Source organism: Andrographis paniculata, unplaced genomic scaffold (genome assembly GCF_009805555.1).
Source record: "Andrographis paniculata isolate CXL003 unplaced genomic scaffold, ASM980555v1 Contig35END, whole genome shotgun sequence".
Classification (NCBI taxonomy): Eukaryota; Viridiplantae; Streptophyta; class Magnoliopsida; order Lamiales; family Acanthaceae; genus Andrographis; species Andrographis paniculata.
Genome location: NW_026137568.1, coordinates 1,086,737 through 1,107,163, shown reverse-complemented (window position 1 = coordinate 1,107,163; position 20,427 = coordinate 1,086,737). Strand labels below are relative to the sequence as shown.

The window sequence follows — 20,427 nt, the reverse complement described above, 5'->3', positions numbered from 1 at the left end:
CACGAAAGAGTGAATCACGTGAAATATTTGATTGACCGCGCTACATGTCACCATTTGAAAGGGACCATTTGAGATTTTCTAATAGTTTAAAAAATAATAGTATTTTATTGATTAGTTAAAGTGTGTAAGTAATTTTGATATTTTTACTCGTTGACTTATATATAAAATAATTGTATGTTTAATTATATGTTTGTAATTTAAATAAAAGTTAAAAGTATTAAGTATTAGTGTGTTATTATTTTTACTATGATATTTTGTAATGAGACAAACAGAAATGATAAAAAAGTATTTTGAATTAGAACAAAACGAACATATTATATTATATTAACATGTGATATGTACTTTAAGTTAATGTTGACATGTGTTATATGAATTATTCTTATACTATTGTTAGTTCATATTTTTTATTATATTATAGTAACATTGTGTGTTGTGTATATTATGCTGAGATCAATAATAATATGTTGTGCATACTATTATAACGAACTTTCAATTTATATATTTATTTGTATAATATTAATGTGAATAATATATTTTCTACTTATCCATATGTCTAGTCTAGGCGTATCATGCGAAGGGTGTTTGTTTTTGGGATTGGATTTGTTTTTTTTTTACTGTTTATCCAATTTTTTTCCCTAAAAAATATCAAATCAAACACCTATTTTTTTATATAATACTAAAAATAAATTTTACATTCAAAACATCACATCAACACCTATTTATCTATTCAAATTTAAAATCTTTACTATTCAAATCCCAACTCAAAATCCAACCTCAAACAAACACACCCGAAATGTGGTTCATTAGTCTAGACAACATCCATACATTATCTATTTTTTAAAGTAATAAAAATAATAATAAAAAAAATGCATATATAGATACACAGATACATACACACGTCGATGTCAGACATTAATCAGATAATTAATCTTCAAATTATACACACATACATATATATATATATATATATACTCATACAAGAAAACGATCAAATTAAGGTTTTCCAAACCCAACAAAAATGAAGAAGCTAAATTCCTCATTATCTTCTCCATGTACGACGACGACGACGATCATCATCATCATCTTCTTCTTCTTCCCCCACCCCACCCTACCCCAACCCACTCCCCCATCCTACCCCCCATCCTCCTTCCCCAACCCCCGCCTCTTCAACGCCTACCTCGCCCTCCAAGCCTGGAAGCTCGCCATCACCGCCGACCCCAATTCCTTCACCGCCAATTGGTACGGCCCCGCCGTCTGCAACTACTCCGGCGTCTACTGCGCCCCCGCCCCCGACGACCCCTACGCCACCACCGTCGCCGGAATCGACCTCAACCACGCCGGAATCTCCGGCACCCTTCCCGCCGACCTCACCCTCCTCTCCGACCTCGCCCTCCTCCACCTCAACTCCAATCACTTTTCCGGCGACATCCCCCGCCGTTTCCAGGACCTCCGCCGCCTCTTCGAGCTCGACCTCAGCAACAACGCCTTCTGCGGCCACTTCCCCGCCGCCCTCCTCCGCCTGCCGGAGCTCAAATTTCTGGACCTCCGATTCAACCAATTCCAGGGCAAACTCCCGCCGGAAATCTTCGATTCAAACCTCGACGCCATTTTTATCAACAACAACCACTTCCAGGCGGCGCTGCCGCCGAATCTCGGCAATTCGACGGCGTCGGTCATCGTCCTGGCGAATAATAATCTCCAGGGCTGCCTGCCGCCGGAGATCGGGAGGATGTCGGAGACTCTGAACGAGATCATCTTATCGGAAAATCAGCTCACCGCCTGTCTGCCGCCGGAGATCGGCCGGCTGAAGAGGCTGACGGTGTTCGACGTCAGCCGGAACAACTTCGTCGGCGCCCTGCCGGAATCCATGGCGAACATGGTCAGCCTGGAGCAGCTCAACGTGGCGCACAATCGGCTCTCGGGGAATATTCCGGCGAGCATATGCTCCTTGCCCCGCCTGGCAAATTTCACCTTTTCCGATAACTACTTCTGCGGCGAGCCGCCGGTGTGTCTGAAATTGAAGGATAAGGATGACTCTAGGAATTGTATTCCGTACAGACCGGAGCAACGGTCCGCCGGCGAATGCCGCGATTTTTACAAGACTCCGGTCGACTGTAGTATCTACAGCTGTTCCCGGCGGCCGCCGCCGCCCCCGCCGCCGCCGAAGGAGTATTATCACTAAATTAATTACTATAATATTGATTAAAAGAACAATTTATACAGTGCTTTTTGTTACACTATTTTTTTTTTTCATTTTAATAAATGCCGAGTAATAAAGAACGAACAATACGTGCAATGAAAGTTTTTCATTTGATTTGATTATTAATGACTTGTGTATTGTACAATTTAATTTAATTTCGTGTATTACACTAAATTAATGATTTTTAATTTTTATTTGTTAAATGATGTTTGTGAGATTTTGATTTTGAATTTGTGTTTTAAATAGTAAAATATTAAATTAAAATAATTATTTAATATGATATAAACGAGTTTTGTTATAATATTTTGAACTTGAAATTAAATTTCAGTATAATATAAAAAATAAAAAATAAAAATTTATTTAATTATCAGTTCAATTTTAAATTGGAAATTTAATTTGAAATTATTTATTTCATTTAATTTAATTTATAAGATACTAATATATATTATTAAAAGAAATTTAAAAATATATATATTTCTAATTTTTTAAAAATTATTTTTCAATCAAATAAATAAAATCATGAGAATAGTGCAAACCAAAAGTAAATAAAATCAATAAAATTGTCAATGGTGAGCAGCCAATTAAGAATAGGTAAATTAAATATGTCAATTTATTAATCTTATTCAATTACAAATATGCAAAATGAATTTAGGTCAACCAATCCTAGAAAGGGACATAATTTTATTTAATTGAGAAAATTTTAATTACTGTTATATATAACAATTTTCTGATGTTTAATATAAACTTTTGAATTACAATTTTTTATTTTTTTTAATGACTGTAAGAACTCGCAGCGGCTGTCCCGAAAGTGCGCATAGAATAAACCCGGGCCCAACTTCACATTACATGTTTTATATATTGAAATGTTGTTTACATGTAAACAATATCATATTTTGAAGAGTTAAAGTTGAACCTAAATAATTTAATTTTTATTTTTTTAAATTCAATTATTTCGGTTAATCGAATTTAAAAATCATAATGAAATCAAATTAAAATTTTTAAATTGAATATTTAAATCAAATCAAAACAAATTAATTGAACAATTCAAATTTAAAAAAAAAAAAATTCCAATGAAACCGACTAATGCTCACCCTTAATTTTTATTCATAAATCAAATAAAAATATTATATATATATATATATTTCTTTTAACTCAAATCTTTCCATGATTATAATATTATTTTTTTCTTAACAATATGTTTTATTTAACTACCGGGAGTGTTGTACATGAGGCATCAGAAATTGGACATAAGTCTTCGATTTGAACCTTGACGCCCTATTTATTAACAACCACCACTTCCAGGCGGCGCTGCCGCCGAACTTCGGCAATTCGACGCCCTCCGTCGTCGTCCTGGAGAATAATAATCTCCAGAACGTACATGAGCCATCAGAAAACGGAATGGGGGAAAACCTCTGGAAAGTTTTGCAAGGTAAACTAAATTTGTTGTGGTTTTAAATCCAATACGTCTTAGCATGCCTTTGTGAGTTTTGGAATCAGTGTGTAATGAAATATATCAAAGGATTTTTATTTTTTAATGAAACATGCAGTTAAATGGAAATAGAAAATAGGATTATAGGAATGAGGAACCTAAATTGAGTTGCTTATGTATTTTGTTCATTAGTTTACTTCTCGTTCCATTTGAGTTATACAAAACAACTGAAAATGCTGTCAAATTGTTTGTTAATTGCTGCGGGAATTTCATGGTTGAATTCATGATAATATGTTTGTACAAACAGAGTACAAGGAAGATTACTGTACGGTTACTTAATGTCTTGTGCTTCTCTTATAGATTAATCTAGACACTTTTTTGGTTGAGGATTTGATTTGCATTTGCTGGATTTCTTGACGTGCGAGTTAATGGATGTCAGGGTGTCATCTGTAAAGCTTTAAGCCAGTCATTTATGGATCTTGAGCTTTCCTGTACCTCAAGCCTTCCATGGATTTGGGTTGTGGAAACTCTAGCACACTCTAATCAAATAGACACATATCTTTTAATAGGTAAACTTGGAAGCAGCACTGTTTATTGCTGATTGAAGAATTATTCTGTTGAGGGAATTGAAAGTTTTTCATTTTTGGTGATAGATTTGCTGGAGAAGACACCAAAAATAGCTGATGATGATATTGGTGGAAATGCTAGAGAAGCGGTGTCGTTGAAAATTTTAGAAAATTTTTTTGTTCAAAGAGCCCCTGCAATTCCTGAATCATCATCTTCTCACTCTATTGAAAAGATTAAGTTAGATCCGTCCGATAGTTGTGAAGATGTTCTTCGAAGGATGTTGGCTGAAGTACTTCATATATCAATTTTTTGCATTATTTAATGAAACTAGTATTGAATATATTGCATCATCAGGAAAGCTGTTATTGTTGGCAGAAGTATCAACAGGCATCGCCATCAGGCCTGAAACTCGCTGATCTAGAGCTCGACAAATGGGATCTTCAGTCCTTTATACAACATAAACGATCGAGCTTGGCTGTATATACTCTGAAGCAGGTACATGGAAATGCTTAATCATTCATTATATGCCACAATAAATTAGCAGAATGCAGAAGGGGTTGAACTTCTCTTTTGTTTGGTTATTTTGAAACAGCTGAAAGCTGCAATTCTAACAGGAAAGAATTCTTTGCTTGCTTCCTTGAAAGAACAAAGTGGCTTATCTGTTGGAAATCAACCTGAAAATGGAGCTAGAATCGACCCAAGACTTAGTACGAGTGTTGAAAGGTTGCTGCTAGTTAATGCAGCAAAGAAAAGAATCCAAAGTGAAAATCAGGTCGAACCCAATAATGGATCTGTCAAGAAGCATAAACCTGATGCCATTTTCTCCGAACCATATATGGGTGATAAAAGTATGCCTTCGGGTGAAGATACACAATTACCAAATGCATCTGCAGCAGCATGTATTGAACACAATGATGGAGGGAGATGCAACTTAGATAAAACAAATCATATTGGGAACGTAGGGATTGATGACGGTGATAATGAGCAACAGCAGACTTCTCCAAAGGGGCTTGCTAGGTTGGATGAAGTTTTGCATCCTGGGAAGGGACATGAATATGACATTCGGAAAGCAAATGGTAACAACATTTCTAGTGGTAAGGGAGGAATCAATTATGATGGCACTGATTTTGCTACCAAGAATAATACTTCTTTGGATCAACAGCTTCCGGCTAATTGTAACGAGTGTACTTCATCGGAGGCGATTGGTGGCTGTGATGAAGTAGTCCCTCAATGTGAAACTGAAATAAAGAATTACAAATTTGACGGGAAACAGATGAAAGATCATGATGCCAACTTTGACAAACTTGAGCAAAATATTTCAAGAAAATCTCCAAATGTCAAAGAAGCTAAAGGTGTCGATCTGGCGATAGATAGCAATGAGCTGCTTCTTGATGAGAATACTAGTGTTGATGCAATGAAGAAAACATTTCTGAGCTCTCAGCGGGCATACGGTCAGGATTCTTTGGCAACAACTGATCGGATGGAGCTAGATCTTTGCATGAAATGCAACAAGGGTGGCGAGTTACTGGTTTGTAGTTCTGACTCCTGCTCTATTGTGATACATGTGAGCTGTCTGGGTTCTGATGCATCAGCCTACGACACAAATGGAAAATTTTACTGCCCATTTTGTGCATATTCTCAAGCTATTTCAAAGTACATGGAAGTTAAGAAACAAGCCTCCTTGGCAAGAAAGCATGTGGCAACTTTTATTCGTAGTGTAGGAAACCAGAAAGAATCTGAGGAACACTCTTACAAGAAAAAGAAAGATGCTACAGAAAAGGTCCGTAATCATCGGCAGAGGAAGGAAGTGGAAAATGAACCGGCAGGACCTTCAGGAATGCATTCCTATCACAATCTTTGTTCAATGAGAAATGATATATCTTCGATCAATAGAATAGTAGCTCATGGTTTGGACAAAGATAAAAAAGAAGGGGAAAAAACTATTGAGATATCATGCCAATCACTGAGAATTCATGAAAAACAACAGAAAGATGAACTTGGGATCCATAAATCTCTCAGAGAAAAAACATCCCACCGAGTTTCGAAGAGAAGTGGCGTGTTTGGGAACTATGTTGACATCAGATCCAAGAAGGGAGCTGTGTCAGATGAACAGAAAGATATCTCATCAAAGTCTGGATCATTTGATTTGTTTGAAACATCTGATGAAGACTATAAAAGTGGAAGTTCTTGTTCTACAAAAGTTCGAAAACAGAAGGCGCAATTGTAAGTTACTTTCTCATGATAATTATGTTGCTAATTACATAATCCTCTTTTATTTTTCCTAAAAGGCTGATGATTATGCCTATTGCTTACATGGAATGGAATGTACTTTTCTGCATAAGGGCATGCATAAATTGTAAGATTACCTACCTTTATCATTATCTGCAGCAGCTCATATCCAAGAATTCCTCTATTAAGGCGGAAAATACTTCCATGGACAAGTGCAGAAGAAAATGCATTAAAGGTAGAAATTATTGTCTTGATTTTGAATAGTTTAAGAATTTCTGAATTTTATCTCTATATTGCATTATGTGTGTCTTTCCTGTTTTCTCTAAAATAGGAGGGAGTTCGACTACTGAGCAACCCCGGCGACAAGATTATGCCATGGACAAAAATTTTGGAATTTGGAACGGGTGTTTTTGACAAAAGCCGGACTACGGTGGACCTCAAAGACAAATGGAGGAATATGTGCAAAGCAGCAGTTTGAAAGGCGCCGTCTTTGGAACTGGTAAGTTTGCAATATAAAGAAAGTTATTTTGAATCTAAATGCTGCATTATTTGCTATGAATATATGATCACTCTGATCTCTTGAAAGTTTTGTTGCTTTTGCTTTCATGTATATGTTTGTTGATCTGATTTGGATATGAATGTACAGTGCACCAATTATTTTGCATGGTTTAGTTTCCTTGGTGTGAAATTTATTTTTCTATACTTCACTTGTTCGATCTTTTTACAAATTAGGGTGTGTTGTTTTGTTTTTATTTTGTATTTTTATTGGATGTTTTTTAGAAAATTGTTAAGAAGGAATTCGAAGTTTAACATAAAACTAGCAACCGGGATACAATCGGATTTATCGATAGTTACAGTCATAACAACTACTGTTGTATTTTCAAAGACATAAGGATGATAGAGATGGCTTACTGATGTGGGGAGTGAACTTGTGACTGTGAAGTTATGGATTAGGTTCAACCAGAATTTGTTTAGTGTGTACTTTCGGATAGTGATTACGGGTCTCATATTATTAAAAAAAAAAACTTACCTAACAATGTCAAATAAAAGTTGGAGCACAACCACTATTCTAAATCCAACAATATCAAGCATCAATAATAATAATAATAATAATAATAATAATAATAATTTTGTGAGAGAAATAAATCTACACAAACATCCTTTGAATAAACATGTTATTTAAATTTTCTTTTTTTCTCTTTCTTCTAAATCTAACCCCATCCAAAGATACCAACAAGCAATATGACAAAATCAGGCATAGTTTAATTAGTGTAATTTGTCATGTCGGACCTAGGTTATTAGGTTCGACCGAGAGTTGATCTATAGCGCTTTCGGATAGCGGTTATAAATTAACGCATTATAAAAAAAAAAATAAAAATGAGATTCCACAATTCCCATCCAAGTCCACATAATTCAAAAAATTTCCAAAATACACCAAAATAAATTGAATGTCAATGTAAAAATATTTATACCATAAGGATTTTTGTGAATACGTCCGTGGATGAAGGAAGAGGGCCAACAAAACTTCTTCCAAAATCTACTATATTATCTTTGAACACTTCCCTAAACGTTGAGGCATAAATTTCAACAAAAAATCAATAATATAATACTTCCTCCCGTTCCAGAACTAGTCTTAATTGGGTTGGACACATGATCGAAGGAATATTGATAATATATTGGTAGTTAGATAAAAAATATGGATAAAAAAACTTTTTTTAACAACTGTATCAAAGTGTATTAGTATAAAAAGCAGTCTTAATTGTGTAATAAAAATAAAAAGTAGGGTGATATTGAAAATAAGATTATTGTTTTGAGAGAGTACAAAATATTATTTTTAATATTTAATATAAAAAAATATATTTATCCAACAGAAAAGTGAATACACCATTTTGTTTTAGAGATACTTATTTTTATTTATTTAAATATAGTTTGTTATAGCATTATATTTTGTAAAATATATTATAAAATAATATTTTTATTAATTAATACTATTTTAGCATTAATATAATCTATAATAATATAATTATTTAATATTTTTACTATTTAAATTCTATATTTTAAAAATATAATATTAGTATTATTTAAATAAAAAATTCAAAACTTACGTATACAATCAAAACAAAAGAGAACAATTCCAAACTAAAAAGTTTTTACCAATTTAAATAAATCTCTTCCTGAAATGAAACATAAGATTTTTGTTAGTATTAATTTTTGTTTTAAATACAAATTAATATTATTTTTTTAATAAACATTAGTATATTATTTTTTTACAACTTATTAAATTAAAATACTATTTAAATTAAAATTAAACAAACCTGTTTTTAGTCTTTTAAATCATCAATATTATCTTATATAACTTGGGCTGGACTGATTACATTGGACCTCATAATTAATTAGGAAATATCCAAAAAATAATAAATAAAAATTTATGGGCCGAAATCAGGCCCAACTTGTAGCAATATAAAGAAGACACACTGCTAGGGTTTTTGCTGAGCGCATTTTTAATTGAGTTTCTCTCGTTGGGAGCCGTCGCTCAATCCTCCACAGCGTCGCCGCCATGGCCGTCGGGTATGGTTCATGTTAACGTTTTTATTTTTCATTCCAATCTAGAGATATCTACGCTTCTAGTTGTGCTCAAGTCCATCGAAATTTTTATGAATTATGGCATTGTGATATTGGAGTTTTTATTGTTTTTGTTTATTCGATTTGATGCAGAAAGAACAAGAGGATTTCGAAGGGGAAGAAGGGAGGCAAGAAGAAGGCGTGAGTTTTTTCTTTTCATTTTTTCCTTGCTTGCTTAATAATTATTTAATTGTCATTGTTTCGTTTTGAGCTTTGGTGTTGTGGTGAGATTTTTTTTGGCTTGATTCGTTTTCTGTTTGTTGTGATTTAGCGTTGATCCGTTTGCCAAGAAAGATTGGTATGATGTCAAGGCTCCTTCGATTTTCAACACCAGGAACATTGGCAAAACTCTAGTTACTCGTACTCAGGGAACTAAGGTAAAAAAATATTTTTCTACTATCTTGAAGCATTGGCATTGCATATATCTTGAAGTCCTATGTATTTAGGTTTTGCTACATTTTGAGAAGTTCAGTGAAAGCTAATTCTCTTTTTCTTCTGTTTGATTACTTATGATTTTTGCCAGATTCTTAGGAAAAACTTGTTTGGTTTGTGTTTTGGTGTGTTTGTTTTTTAGGTTTAGTTAAATCTTTGGATTGAAACTTGTGTTTGATGCAACATAAGTATGTTTTTAATATGGTGTTTTGGATCGAAAATAAAAATGTTACATGTGCTAAATGAAAACTATGCCCATAGTGTTACTAGGATCCTGCCCACTGAAAATGGTAGTGTGAAAACAACCAAACAAACATTAATTGGTTATTGAATATTAAACAATTAAATTAAACCTCATGTGATTAAGACTGAATAAAAATTGGTTCTTCTGGAAAGAGTTTTACTGATGATAATTAGGTTGTGACACGGGAATTTAAAGATGTGCCTTTTAAGGCATTTTTCAACAGTAAACTGTCAAAGTAGAACAAGATTGAGTTAAAATGTAACTTTAGAAGCTCAATATGCATTTGAGTTATCTTTGTAAATTTTTGGAATGGTGGTTGAAGCCATTTCTTTGTGTAAGAATGAGTTTTCACATAGATTTATTGATTCCAAAATTTAAGATGTTGCAAATGTCTGTTTTAATTTCTTGGCCTTTTTAATTATGAACATTTGACTTGAGCATTTTTTTTGTATCAGATTGCATCTGAAGGGCTAAAGCACCGTGTCTTTGAGGTGTCCTTGGCTGATCTTCAAGGCGATGAGGATCACGCCTTCAGAAAGATTCGTTTGAGAGCTGAGGATGTTCAAGGAAAGAATGTTCTCACAAACTTCTGGGTATGAAGAAACTTAGTACCATATTTATACCACATCCTTTTGGTTTTTTTTGTGTAATCCTCTAATCACCCGATAACAATTTCAGGGCATGAACTTCACTACCGACAAGCTGAGGTCACTTGTCAGGAAATGGCAATCCCTGATCGAGGCTCACGTTGATGTCAAAACAACAGACAGCTACACTCTAAGGATGTTCTGCATCGCCTTCACCAAAAAGCGTGTTAACCAGCAGAAGAGGACGTGCTATGCACAATCCAGCCAGATTCGCCAAGTAAATACCCAATCTTTGCTAATATAAAAAAAATCTAAATATGTTTTACTTCAATTGGTTGTTTCTTGTTGTAGTTATCCGAATAATTTTTTCCCAAAAAATACTAAGGGGATATTTTGAATTAGAATAGTTGTGTGATGGGGTATTTTGAATATAAAATTGGTTTTTGGTATAATATAAAAAATGATAAATAGGTATTTGATTTTATTTTTTTGGGGGAAAAATTTAGTAAATAAGAAATTTGGAGAAATCTGCCAAACGAACATACTCTAACCTCACTTTGTTTTGTTAGATACGCCGGAAGATGAGGGAAATCATGATTAACCAGGCACAGTCGTGCGATCTCAAAGATTTGGTTCAGAAATTCATCCCCGAATCGATTGGAAAAGAGATCGAGAAGGCGACCTCTAGCATCTACCCTCTGCAAAATGTGTTCATCAGGAAGGTCAAAATATTGAAAGCCCCCAAGTTCGACCTGGGCAGGTTGATGGAGGTGAGTCTCTCTCTACCTTTCTCTCTTTCTAACCTTTAATACGTTGTCCTAATTTGCACAATGCCTTGTAGGTTCACGGCGACTACTCTGAAGATGTTGGCGTAAAGTTGGACAGGCCAGCTGAAGAGCCCGAGGCACCAACTGAAGTTGTCGGTGCCTAGACAAGTTCCCTATCCAAACTTAACTACATCATATGGTAATGAGTGGTTTTTAAATATATGTTTGATGATCAGAAAAAACCCAACTTATTGCTACTTTAAGTTTTTGAGACAGACGTACGATGAGGTTCCTTTCAATGATTCCATTTTCTTCGTAAACTTTTCTAGTTATGTTTGGCCTGACCCTTTTTATGTCCTCCGGTTTTGTTGCTTAGTTTGGATTACAAAAGTTTTACTTTAATTTTGATGTCCATTCTCACTTGCATTTTGTTTGTGCTAATTTTTCTATTGTATTAGGTATGTCACGTGAAGATTTTTTTCTATGGATGGATATAAATTTTTTTTTTGAAGGTTGGGAAAATTTTGCTAATAGTAAACTTTATAGTATTTGATGAGGTATATATATTTTTGAAATAGTAAATTTTATAGTACTTGGAATTGAAATAGTTATTTTGAAAGATAGTGACATATATATATATATATGCATTGATTATATATTTTGATATAATAATTAGAGCTGTCAACGATCTGAGCCGAGCCAAATTTTAAGTGTTCATTAACGTTCGCGAACAAGGCTCATGTTCGTTCGTAGTGCTCGAGCTTGGCTCGTTAAAAATTTTTGTTGTTCAAGTTTGTGTTCGTGTTTGGCTCGATTGAGCTCGTTTGTCTTATTTTTTTAAATTTATATATAAATTATAAAAAAATTTAAAATTATTTTATTTATATATTTTAAATTAATATTTTATTTATTTATAAATTATAATTTTATATATATATATAATATTTATAATAAATATATTATTTAAACGAACATTCGCGAACAAAGTTTGGGTTCGTTCATTAACCAAACGAGCACCGAGTTAAACCGAGCCGAGTTCACAAATGGTTCGGTTTGTTTATCAGCTCTAATAGTAATATAATCTTTATGTTCCATTGGGGTTTTTGAAGTTTATGATTATTCTTAGTAAAATTTTTTCAAAAAATAGAAAAAAAAGAAAAAAAAAGATACTTTTGAGTTTGAAATTGTAAAAGAAGATTAGAATAGTAAAATTAGTGTAGAATTCTAAATTAAAGAAACTCTGTATTTCTTTTGATTCAATTAAAGGTATTTTTTATGGTACATGGAAAAAATAATACTGTACTCCTTTCAGATAAAATTATGTTATTATTGTTTTTTGGATGTTTGTTAAATTTTATTTTATTTTACTTAGTAATTGATTTTATTATAGTTATTTATATAAATAATAATTAATTTGTTATTATCATTTTATTTCATCTCACGCAATTCAAAGGATTGCAAAATTATTCAAAGAATTGAAAGTCTTTTTTTATTTCGTAGTTATTTTTTATATTTTATTTTATTTTTGCATTTTCTCTTTTTCATTCTTCTATATTTGCAGTAAAAAGATAATTTTAAAAATGTTTCCCTTTTTATTTTGTAGTTTTTTCTTATTATATTTTACTTCAGATTTTTTTCCTTCTCTCCAAAAATAAATATACTCGGTTCAGCTCAGGTCGAATTGGACAATATCATATACTAATATAAGTCTTTTTTGCCTCAATAGGGTGTTGATTGGTTGTGAATTGTTCGAGTCTAAGTTACATTGTAAGATTATTAGTTAACAAAGTTAATCCGATAAATAAAAATTTACCAAATTTGTATTTGAATTTTACTGAACTGTTAGAATAATAAGTTGATTGTAATTTGTCTATTAATATTTTTTATATTATATATAATGATATGTTATTGATCATTGTTTATGTAAAATGACATATTATGAGTTACATATTTACATTATGGATAACAAATATTACACTATAACAAGGACATGTTATTATCAAGGTTGTCACAAGGAGGTTTCGGGCATGATGCCACCGGACTGCTATAGATGATATGGGATTTACTTATTATAAATTTTAATTTATTATATAATACAAAATTATAATTTTAAATCACTGGTTTCAAATAAAATATCAAGTAAAGTTCTAATATAATATAAGTACAAAATTATAACATTTAATTACTAATCTTCGTCAAAGTACCAAATACCAACATATCATTATTAAAATTATAATAAAATAATTTAATCAATTACTACATAATTTTTTTATAGATATTTTTTAATAAACTACTATAGTGCTAAAATATTTAATTTTAATAAAAAATACGACGGAAAAAAGGCAAGTATGACGGGTCAAAGAAAAGAAAAAAAAAATAATAACGATTTAGATTATAGACCAGTTCGGTCATAGACTAGATCTGACATAGATCTGACAGAAACTTGCCGTTTGGCGTTGTCATGGCTCCCTGGCATCGCCAAAGCGACGCTTAGACGCTGACCTCGTTAAACGGCGAGGCAAACTGTTGTGGCGGTGATGGTGCACCGCTGGGACGCCAAGGCATCGCCTAGACGGGGCCGTGACAAGACTAATTATTACACACTAAACACATTGCAAAATTAACATATTGTCGCACATTAATAGTTTAACTCATTTACATTATAGAAAGCTAATTTGTACACTATAACAAGCACATTTCACAACACCCCAAACACATTGCAAACCTAAGGTGTGTTCTTTTATCACATTTTTCTCAAATTTCTATTATTAATAAAAAAATTCTCTTAAAAAAATCAAATCAAATATTTATATTTTATTTTCTATTTTATATTAAAAATTAAATTTATATTCAAAAAATCACATTAATACTTATTTACATGACATCGTAATTTTAATTCAAAATATTCAAATTCTAACCAAAAATCCAAATCCTCGAACAAACACACCCTTATCCTTAGTATATTACTACATTTAAAATAATACCTTATATATTTACATTATAAATAGAAAACAAACAAATTTACTGCGCATCAAATACATTGCAAAATTAATATACTATTACACTTAGAAAAACATATTTGTAATTTAAGATACATTTACCTCATAAAAAACTAGTTTATAAACTATATCAATCATATTTCCACACACACCAAAAGCTATTGCAAAATTAGTATATTATTACGTTTAAAATAATACTTCAATAATCTAACACATTTATAGTAAAGAACACAAACATTTATACTATGGGTGTGTTTGTTTGGAGAATTGGATTTTAAATTCATTATTCATTTTATTTTTTCTTTCGAAGAACATCAAATCAAACACATATTTTTTATTTGTTATATTATACTAAAAATCAATTTTACATTCAAAACATCACATCAACACCTATTTATATCACATCATACAACTAACAAAAAATGGTATTAGTATTTCATCAATCAGGAAAAATATATAAAATAATTGATGTTTTTATTTTATAAATTTTTTAAAAAAATATTTTAATAAAACTAACAAAAATAGTATTAGTATATATAAAAAAAAAAACATTTGAGGAAGTGTGCTAATGGCATCACTTCTACCAGTTCAATAAAAACCATAAGATTCAGACAGTATAAGATTCTAAAATCCAGTTGTATTATTATGACCATATAAGAAGTCCTAAAGTAGCGAATGCAATGAAACAAAAACTAACCTTACTGTGAGTCTAAACTAAGATAGACAAAGAACAAGTCATCAAGAACAATTCACCTCTCAGAAAACCTCTCATCAAGAACAAGAAGAAGAAGAAGAAGAAATAACCTCACTGATTCTGCGAAAGCGACGGGAACGACGGTATCGACTCAAGTATCAGCTTCCGGCTGCTGCGCAATTCCGGCGACATCCGCGGCAGCGAAACCCTTTTCCGGTTAGGCGACGTCGACTGAACTCCGCCTGCCGAACTCCCCTCTTGCAGAAACTCAGGTATCTCCTCTCTAACATCCTCGGCCGTTTTTTCGGCGTCTGTCTTCGCCTGTGTCTGAATATCCGGATTATCCTTATTACCACCTTTGCCGGTCGGGGGGAAAGAAGATCGCGGGGGCCTTTTCTTGGAAGGAATCACGAGACTTCCCGATTGCCTGATCGATGACAACGATGGATTTTAAAATGTTGTTAGTGTCGACGAGTTTTCAGGGGGCGTCGAAATGCAATTTTCGATTATGATATGTTTTCACCTTACGGATGTTATAGGCGTCGCCGGAATTCCGGGATCGACGTTTTTGGCTTCTGGTTTTTCACCTTCTTCAGCTTCAACTTCCATGGTGGCAAAGATCGACCCTGATTGCGAATTCGAACAAGAAATTAGAAACAACGACGACGATCGAATTTGGATCGAGAAACGAATTGTTAGCGTCGACTCACCGCCGCCGTCTTTTCTACCGAATCCGTTCTTACATCCTTCGCATCTGCAGTTAACCGAGCAACCGACTCCGCCCTTCGAAAGCGCGAAAGAATTCAAGTTACTCAACGAGTTAACGAAAAGCGACAATTGTAGTATGTAATGAAAAACCTGATAGCATTCGCAGTATTTCTTCTGGCAACCCGATTTCTTGCAGTTGCAACCTCGTTTGTGTCGAGCCGAAGCCGGAGTCTTGCTCGAGTCGTCCTGCACGACGATACGATAAAACGAAATCATTACATGAATCGACAAAAACACAAGAATTACAACGCTAAATTTAATTCGACGTAGTTTCTAACCGCGGCGTCTGAAAGAGCGTCGTTTCCTCGTATCACTTTTGGCGCGAACGCGAGAGGATTTCGCGACTCGATCTGTCTGCGCGTCGAAATTACGGTGTTTTCGTGAACGGGTTTGTTAAAGCAATCGATACACGCGCATGGCTCGATGCAGTAAACGCCGGCGGCAAAGCAATCGCAATAACTGCAATCGGTAGCAAAAACCTGTCATTATATACACAGAGTACATCGAATATAGTTTACGGAACGAAGAAATCGAGCTTACAGTTTCAGGCATTTCGATTTCTTGCAGTTACACCGCTTGCACGCTTCTCCGTCGCCGTCGCCATCCAGCCGGTGCCTGAAATTTCAATTCTAGCTCGTTAGTTAAGCGTCGATCGAAAACTCGAAAGCGAAACCGTCGTAAATAACGAAATACTACCTCTTCTTCTTAGGACTAGTACTAAGATTGTTCTCTTCATTCGGCGCGGAAGAATCGTCGACGGCGGGAAGGATTGAATCTTCGGCGGCGTTAATTTCTTCGTTATTGGACGATACAACGAGCGGTAACGTTGACGTGGAGTCAAGCAATTCTTGACCGGTTTTCGACGAGCTAGGTCCAACGACTAATGTTCCCGGAGCCGCGGAATCTTGATTTACGATGACGTAATTAGGAGTAGCGGCGGCGAGGGTATTCAAATGCAAGCCGATCCCCGGTAAAGCACTTCGAGAAGAAGCGTTGTCTGTCCTAATCAAGACAGCCTTCTCGCTATTCGACGAAACATCGGAAGGATCCGACGACGGATTTTCGTCGACATGCGTTCTTAGGACACCCGCCATATCGAAAACCAAGCACCGCCGTCGTAAACCTCGATGAAAACCAAGATTCTGCAAAATCAAAGAACAGCATCAACAAGCAGAATCGAAAACGAAGCGATACGTATAATCTAATGCGTAAAACCCGGAAAAGCATCGACCTTTTCGTTAGGATCGATCATCGAAGGAGCGGCGATCCCGCCGGCAGCCCCGGAAGGTTCTAGAATATCGATTTTGTCGCCGGGTTGTGTAGATATGTGCTGCATTTCACTTCCCTCGCCGATTTCTTCGCCGGAACCGAACAAATGAACGTTTTTTTGAATGGCACTGTCAACTCCGGCGATCGAATTCTTGCAAGGATCGGTGTAAACCGGCGATTCAAATATGAACAAATCCGAGGTTTCGGAAATCAAGCTATCCCATTCAGACAATGCAGCTTCTTTATTCTGATCACCGCGATTCGCCGTGACCTCCGGCGCCGGCTCCGGCGCCGGCGGCGAGGCTTGCAGGAAAGGGACAAGCGGCAGCGAATTTCCAGAATCATTCGAACAACCTCCGACGAAGGATTGCCCGGGCGCCGGGGAATCTCCGGCGGATATTCCGGCAGGATCATAGGAATAGTCCTTAATTGCCCCGACATGGAAGGGCTCGTCGGAGTAGGAGAATTCCGGCTTGTAAGGATCTGAAATCTGAGACCTGAAACAAGAACTGGCAATAATCTAACAGCAAACCAAAACCAAAATCAAAATCAAGATTAAGAAAACAGTACACAATCAAGATAAGGTACCTTCGGAGAAATCTAGAATCCTTAAGAGAGGAAACGTGGGGCGAAGAGAAAACCGATGGAATGGATGCGAAAGTCAGAGGATTAAACGTCTGAGTAATATGTAGAGATTTAACTTGCTTGATTGGTGACAGATTATTCAGAAAATTGAAGACAGGTGAATCCTGAAAATACCCAAAAAAAAAAAAAAAAAAAAAAAAAGCAATCTCAAGATAAAATTGTACCAAATCGAAGAGTCCCCCAAAGCAGAAACACAAAACCCATTTTCAAGAACCCACAAAAAGCTACAAATCTAGAGTCGAACAAGAACCCCCCCAAAAAAAAAGAGAAAATTGAAAAGGGGGCCAAAAAACGAACCTCGAATTTGGATAGAGGTGTGGCGATCTGAGTGTTCTTACTACCAGTCGTCTCCTCTTCCTCGTAATCGTCGAGCTTTAAAGTGGCATTTTGTTGTAGTTCCCTGTCCGGAGAAGAACTGTCCACATTCTCACCCCCCATTATTGTTTCCTTCTCTTCTCTATCCCGTCGGAGACACCATACAATAGGTCAAAAACTGAGATTAGAGAAGGAGCGGGAAAGGAGTGAGAGAGAAAGAGAGACAGATAGAGATAGGATGAGAGAGAGAGAGAGAGAGAGAGAGGGTGTGTGTATATAATTATATGTATATATATAAGTAGAGATTTCTTGTGAAGAGACCTACCCCACCCTACCCCACTCCAATATACAGTAACTAACACAAACACAGCTGTTGCTTATTCCTGTGTTTGTTGTGGTTAGAGAGAGAGAGAGAGAGGGGGGAAAAGGAAAGGAAATGTAAAAAAGTGGAAAGACACCTGGAAAATCCGCAGGCAATTGAATGCGTGGCGTGGCCTTCTTTCTCTGATAGATACATACATTAACATAATCGATTTTTTATTTATCGAATTGGAATATAACTCCACCTTCATTAGAATCGATTAAAAGAATTTTATTTTATTTTATTTTATTTTTTACAACTTTGAGGTTAGGGTTTTTGGTTTGGGGATTAAGGATTATTTTAATTTGTGTCGACGACTTTGTCGAATTTTCTTGCATTTGCATTATCCAAAATTCTATTGCTATTTAATTGGGAAAAATAAAAAATAAAATTTATCATGGTCTTGTGTTGTGTTTGTTTTTAATCTTCAACATTTTAAGGTTTTATATATATATATAATTATTATTTTATATTAAAGAAATCAATGCATATTAATATAATATATAGTATATATTTTGACATCATATTGTATAATTACGAATGGCACAATATTTTGATTTCAGTGCAATAATGTATAATTATATGTAACGCAATATATTTTGATTTAAGCACAATATGCATATTATATAATATAATACAATACAATATATAGCATAACATATTATATAATTTCATATAACACAATATATATTAATTTCAGCTTAGTATACAATTCACACAACACATATTTCTATATAATATGGGTTAATTACGACATAAAAATAAAACACTTCATAAAATATATAAATTGATGAGGTGATAAATTTTATTTTATTTTTTGATAAATTATGTTATTGGTTTAGATATTTTTATAAACAAAGAAAATGCTAAAGAGCATAAATTAAAACATGTGTAAAAACTTACTATGAACAAAAAGAAACACATATTTTTTATGAACAAGTTATATATATAAACTAACATAAATTTGATTGACAAATTGAATATTTTATATTCAAAATCATACATGTACGATTTTGCGATTGTACTTTAGATAATAATCGCTGGGAAACGGTATGAGAAAACGGATTAATAAGTTAGTTGAATGAGGTAATTCTATTTGCCGTTTATAAGTATACGGAACTATACTTGATAGATTTTATATATTAATTGTAGACAGATAAAGTACTTTTTATATTCATGTACGACAAAAATGCATTATTTGACAAATTAAGAAAATATAATATTGCAATGTAAAAATAAAAGTTAAGTAAGAGCGTCAAGCGAATCTATCTGTAAATGTGTTTAACCGATCGTATAAATGTAATTTAATTAAAAAGATAATATAAGACGTTGACTAGAGATTAATCAGTACCATACTAACTGTTCATGGAATATACTCTAGATTATAAACGGCTTGAATTAATATAGCACGTGTGATATAGACTGTTATAATTGTATTTATCGGTTCACATTTTATGTCTTACATCAATAGTAACATATATTGTGTATATCTAATGCTGTAATAAAATTTAGCACTATAACCGTTGTCGTTAACCGCATTAATAAAGCTTTTATTATGTAATTCAAATAAGATAAAATATAAGTGGATTTTTAAAATGATTTTATTTATAATATAAATACAAATTTAATGGACACGTTTGATTGATGAAGTGAATATTGTTTTTATATAAATTATTTTTAATAAATATATTTGTTGTTTACTTGGATTAGTGTCTATATTTTAATTTTATATATTTTTATTTAAATAATAATTTGATTTGATATTTGATATAATAAAATAAATTATATTTTACATAAAATATCACAATAATTAGTATAATAAAAATTTAAATTAATATCAAAATTTAAAACATAGCATTGTGAATATATTTTTTTTAAATGATTTTTTTTTAAAAAAAATGTTTTGCTTGTGTTTGATTGGATTTTTTTATTTAAATTTTAATTTAAATATTATTGTGTTGCAATTTTCTTATAAACAAATATGTATTTTTATTAGAAATAGTGAAAATTAAATACTAGCAAAAGTTTGAAATGCAAACTACAAAAATAAAAAGAATTTTTGTTTGTCTAATTCATTTTATCCGATATAATTTTCAATATATATAATATATATTTTATTCTCTCACTAAAGTAATACTATTTAACATTGTTCACTTTGTTTTTTCAGGTAAATTTATTTTCTATATTAAGGGTGCGTTTGACAATAGCTGATAGCTTTTAGCGGTTAGCTGATTCAATTAGCTGATTTGACTAGCTGATTCAATTAACGGATTGTATTAAAGTATTCGGTAAAACAACT

General features: G+C 33.3%; 4 protein-coding genes across 5 annotated transcripts; 3 read left to right on the top strand and 1 right to left on the bottom strand.

Moving 5' to 3' along the window:
• The first annotated feature begins 1,010 nt into the window (after positions 1-1,010).
• LOC127249269 (leucine-rich repeat extensin-like protein 6) lies at positions 1,011-2,328 on the top strand. The gene has a single exon (XM_051272002.1). The coding sequence runs from the start codon at positions 1,019-1,021 to the stop codon at positions 2,180-2,182; it is 1,164 nt and encodes a 387-aa protein (XP_051127959.1). The 5' UTR covers positions 1,011-1,018; the 3' UTR covers positions 2,183-2,328.
• Positions 2,329-3,454: 1,126 nt separating this feature from the next.
• LOC127249291 (uncharacterized) lies at positions 3,455-7,094 on the top strand. 2 transcript variants are annotated; one of them, XM_051272030.1, is made up of 7 exons: positions 3,455-3,629; positions 4,069-4,198; positions 4,283-4,485; positions 4,572-4,691; positions 4,789-6,419; positions 6,588-6,660; positions 6,757-7,094. In XM_051272030.1, exons 1-7 carry the CDS (start codon positions 3,579-3,581, stop codon positions 6,901-6,903), a joined length of 2,355 nt encoding a protein of 784 aa, XP_051127987.1. In that variant the 5' UTR covers positions 3,455-3,578; the 3' UTR covers positions 6,904-7,094. The 2 variants fall into 2 exon arrangements, with proteins under 2 accessions (XP_051127987.1, XP_051127986.1); XM_051272029.1 differs by having other exon boundaries at positions 6,585-6,660.
• Positions 7,095-8,901: 1,807 nt separating this feature from the next.
• LOC127249358 (40S ribosomal protein S3a-like) lies at positions 8,902-11,397 on the top strand. Its single transcript, XM_051272114.1, has 7 exons — positions 8,902-8,993; positions 9,141-9,188; positions 9,319-9,424; positions 10,179-10,316; positions 10,402-10,587; positions 10,880-11,080; positions 11,152-11,397. The coding sequence occupies exons 1-7, from the start codon at positions 8,983-8,985 to the stop codon at positions 11,239-11,241; spliced, it is 780 nt and encodes a 259-aa protein (XP_051128071.1). The 5' UTR covers positions 8,902-8,982; the 3' UTR covers positions 11,242-11,397.
• A 3,301-nt stretch (positions 11,398-14,698) lies between these two features.
• Positions 14,699-18,020, bottom strand: LOC127249020 (protein tesmin/TSO1-like CXC 2). Its single transcript, XM_051271613.1, has 10 exons — positions 17,750-18,020; positions 17,396-17,556; positions 16,770-17,304; positions 16,235-16,680; positions 16,079-16,153; positions 15,817-15,997; positions 15,629-15,724; positions 15,481-15,553; positions 15,294-15,396; positions 14,699-15,197 (listed from the first exon to the last, which is right to left on the bottom strand). The coding sequence occupies exons 1-10, from the start codon at positions 17,888-17,890 to the stop codon at positions 14,882-14,884; spliced, it is 2,127 nt and encodes a 708-aa protein (XP_051127570.1). The 5' UTR covers positions 17,891-18,020; the 3' UTR covers positions 14,699-14,881.
• Between the last annotated feature and the right edge of the window lie 2,407 nt (positions 18,021-20,427).

What these genes read in the sequence shown, in the direction of transcription:
- LOC127249269 (XM_051272002.1), top strand. Translation starts at nt 1,019, where the DNA reads ATGAAGAAGCTAAATTCCTCATTATCTTCTCCATGTACGACGACGACG.
- LOC127249020 (XM_051271613.1), bottom strand. Translation starts at nt 17,890, where the DNA reads ATGGGGGGTGAGAATGTGGACAGTTCTTCTCCGGACAGGGAACTACAA. An exon ending in CACCTCTATCCAAATTCGAG is followed by an intron (nt 17,557 to 17,749) that starts GTTCGTTTTTTG and finishes GGGTATTTTCAG; the next exon opens with GATTCACCTGTCTTCAATTT. An exon ending in TGATCGATCCTAACGAAAAG is followed by an intron (nt 16,681 to 16,769) that starts GTCGATGCTTTT and finishes TTGATTTTGCAG; the next exon opens with AATCTTGGTTTTCATCGAGG.
- LOC127249358 (XM_051272114.1), top strand. An exon ending in AAGGGAGGCAAGAAGAAGGC is followed by an intron (nt 9,189 to 9,318) that starts GTGAGTTTTTTC and finishes GTTGTGATTTAG; the next exon opens with CGTTGATCCGTTTGCCAAGA. An exon ending in ACCTGGGCAGGTTGATGGAG is followed by an intron (nt 11,081 to 11,151) that starts GTGAGTCTCTCT and finishes AATGCCTTGTAG; the next exon opens with GTTCACGGCGACTACTCTGA.
- LOC127249291 (XM_051272029.1), top strand. Translation starts at nt 3,579, where the DNA reads ATGAGCCATCAGAAAACGGAATGGGGGAAAACCTCTGGAAAGTTTTGC. An exon ending in CCTCTGGAAAGTTTTGCAAG is followed by an intron (nt 3,630 to 4,068) that starts GTAAACTAAATT and finishes AATGGATGTCAG; the next exon opens with GGTGTCATCTGTAAAGCTTT. An exon ending in CTGTATATACTCTGAAGCAG is followed by an intron (nt 4,692 to 4,788) that starts GTACATGGAAAT and finishes ATTTTGAAACAG; the next exon opens with CTGAAAGCTGCAATTCTAAC.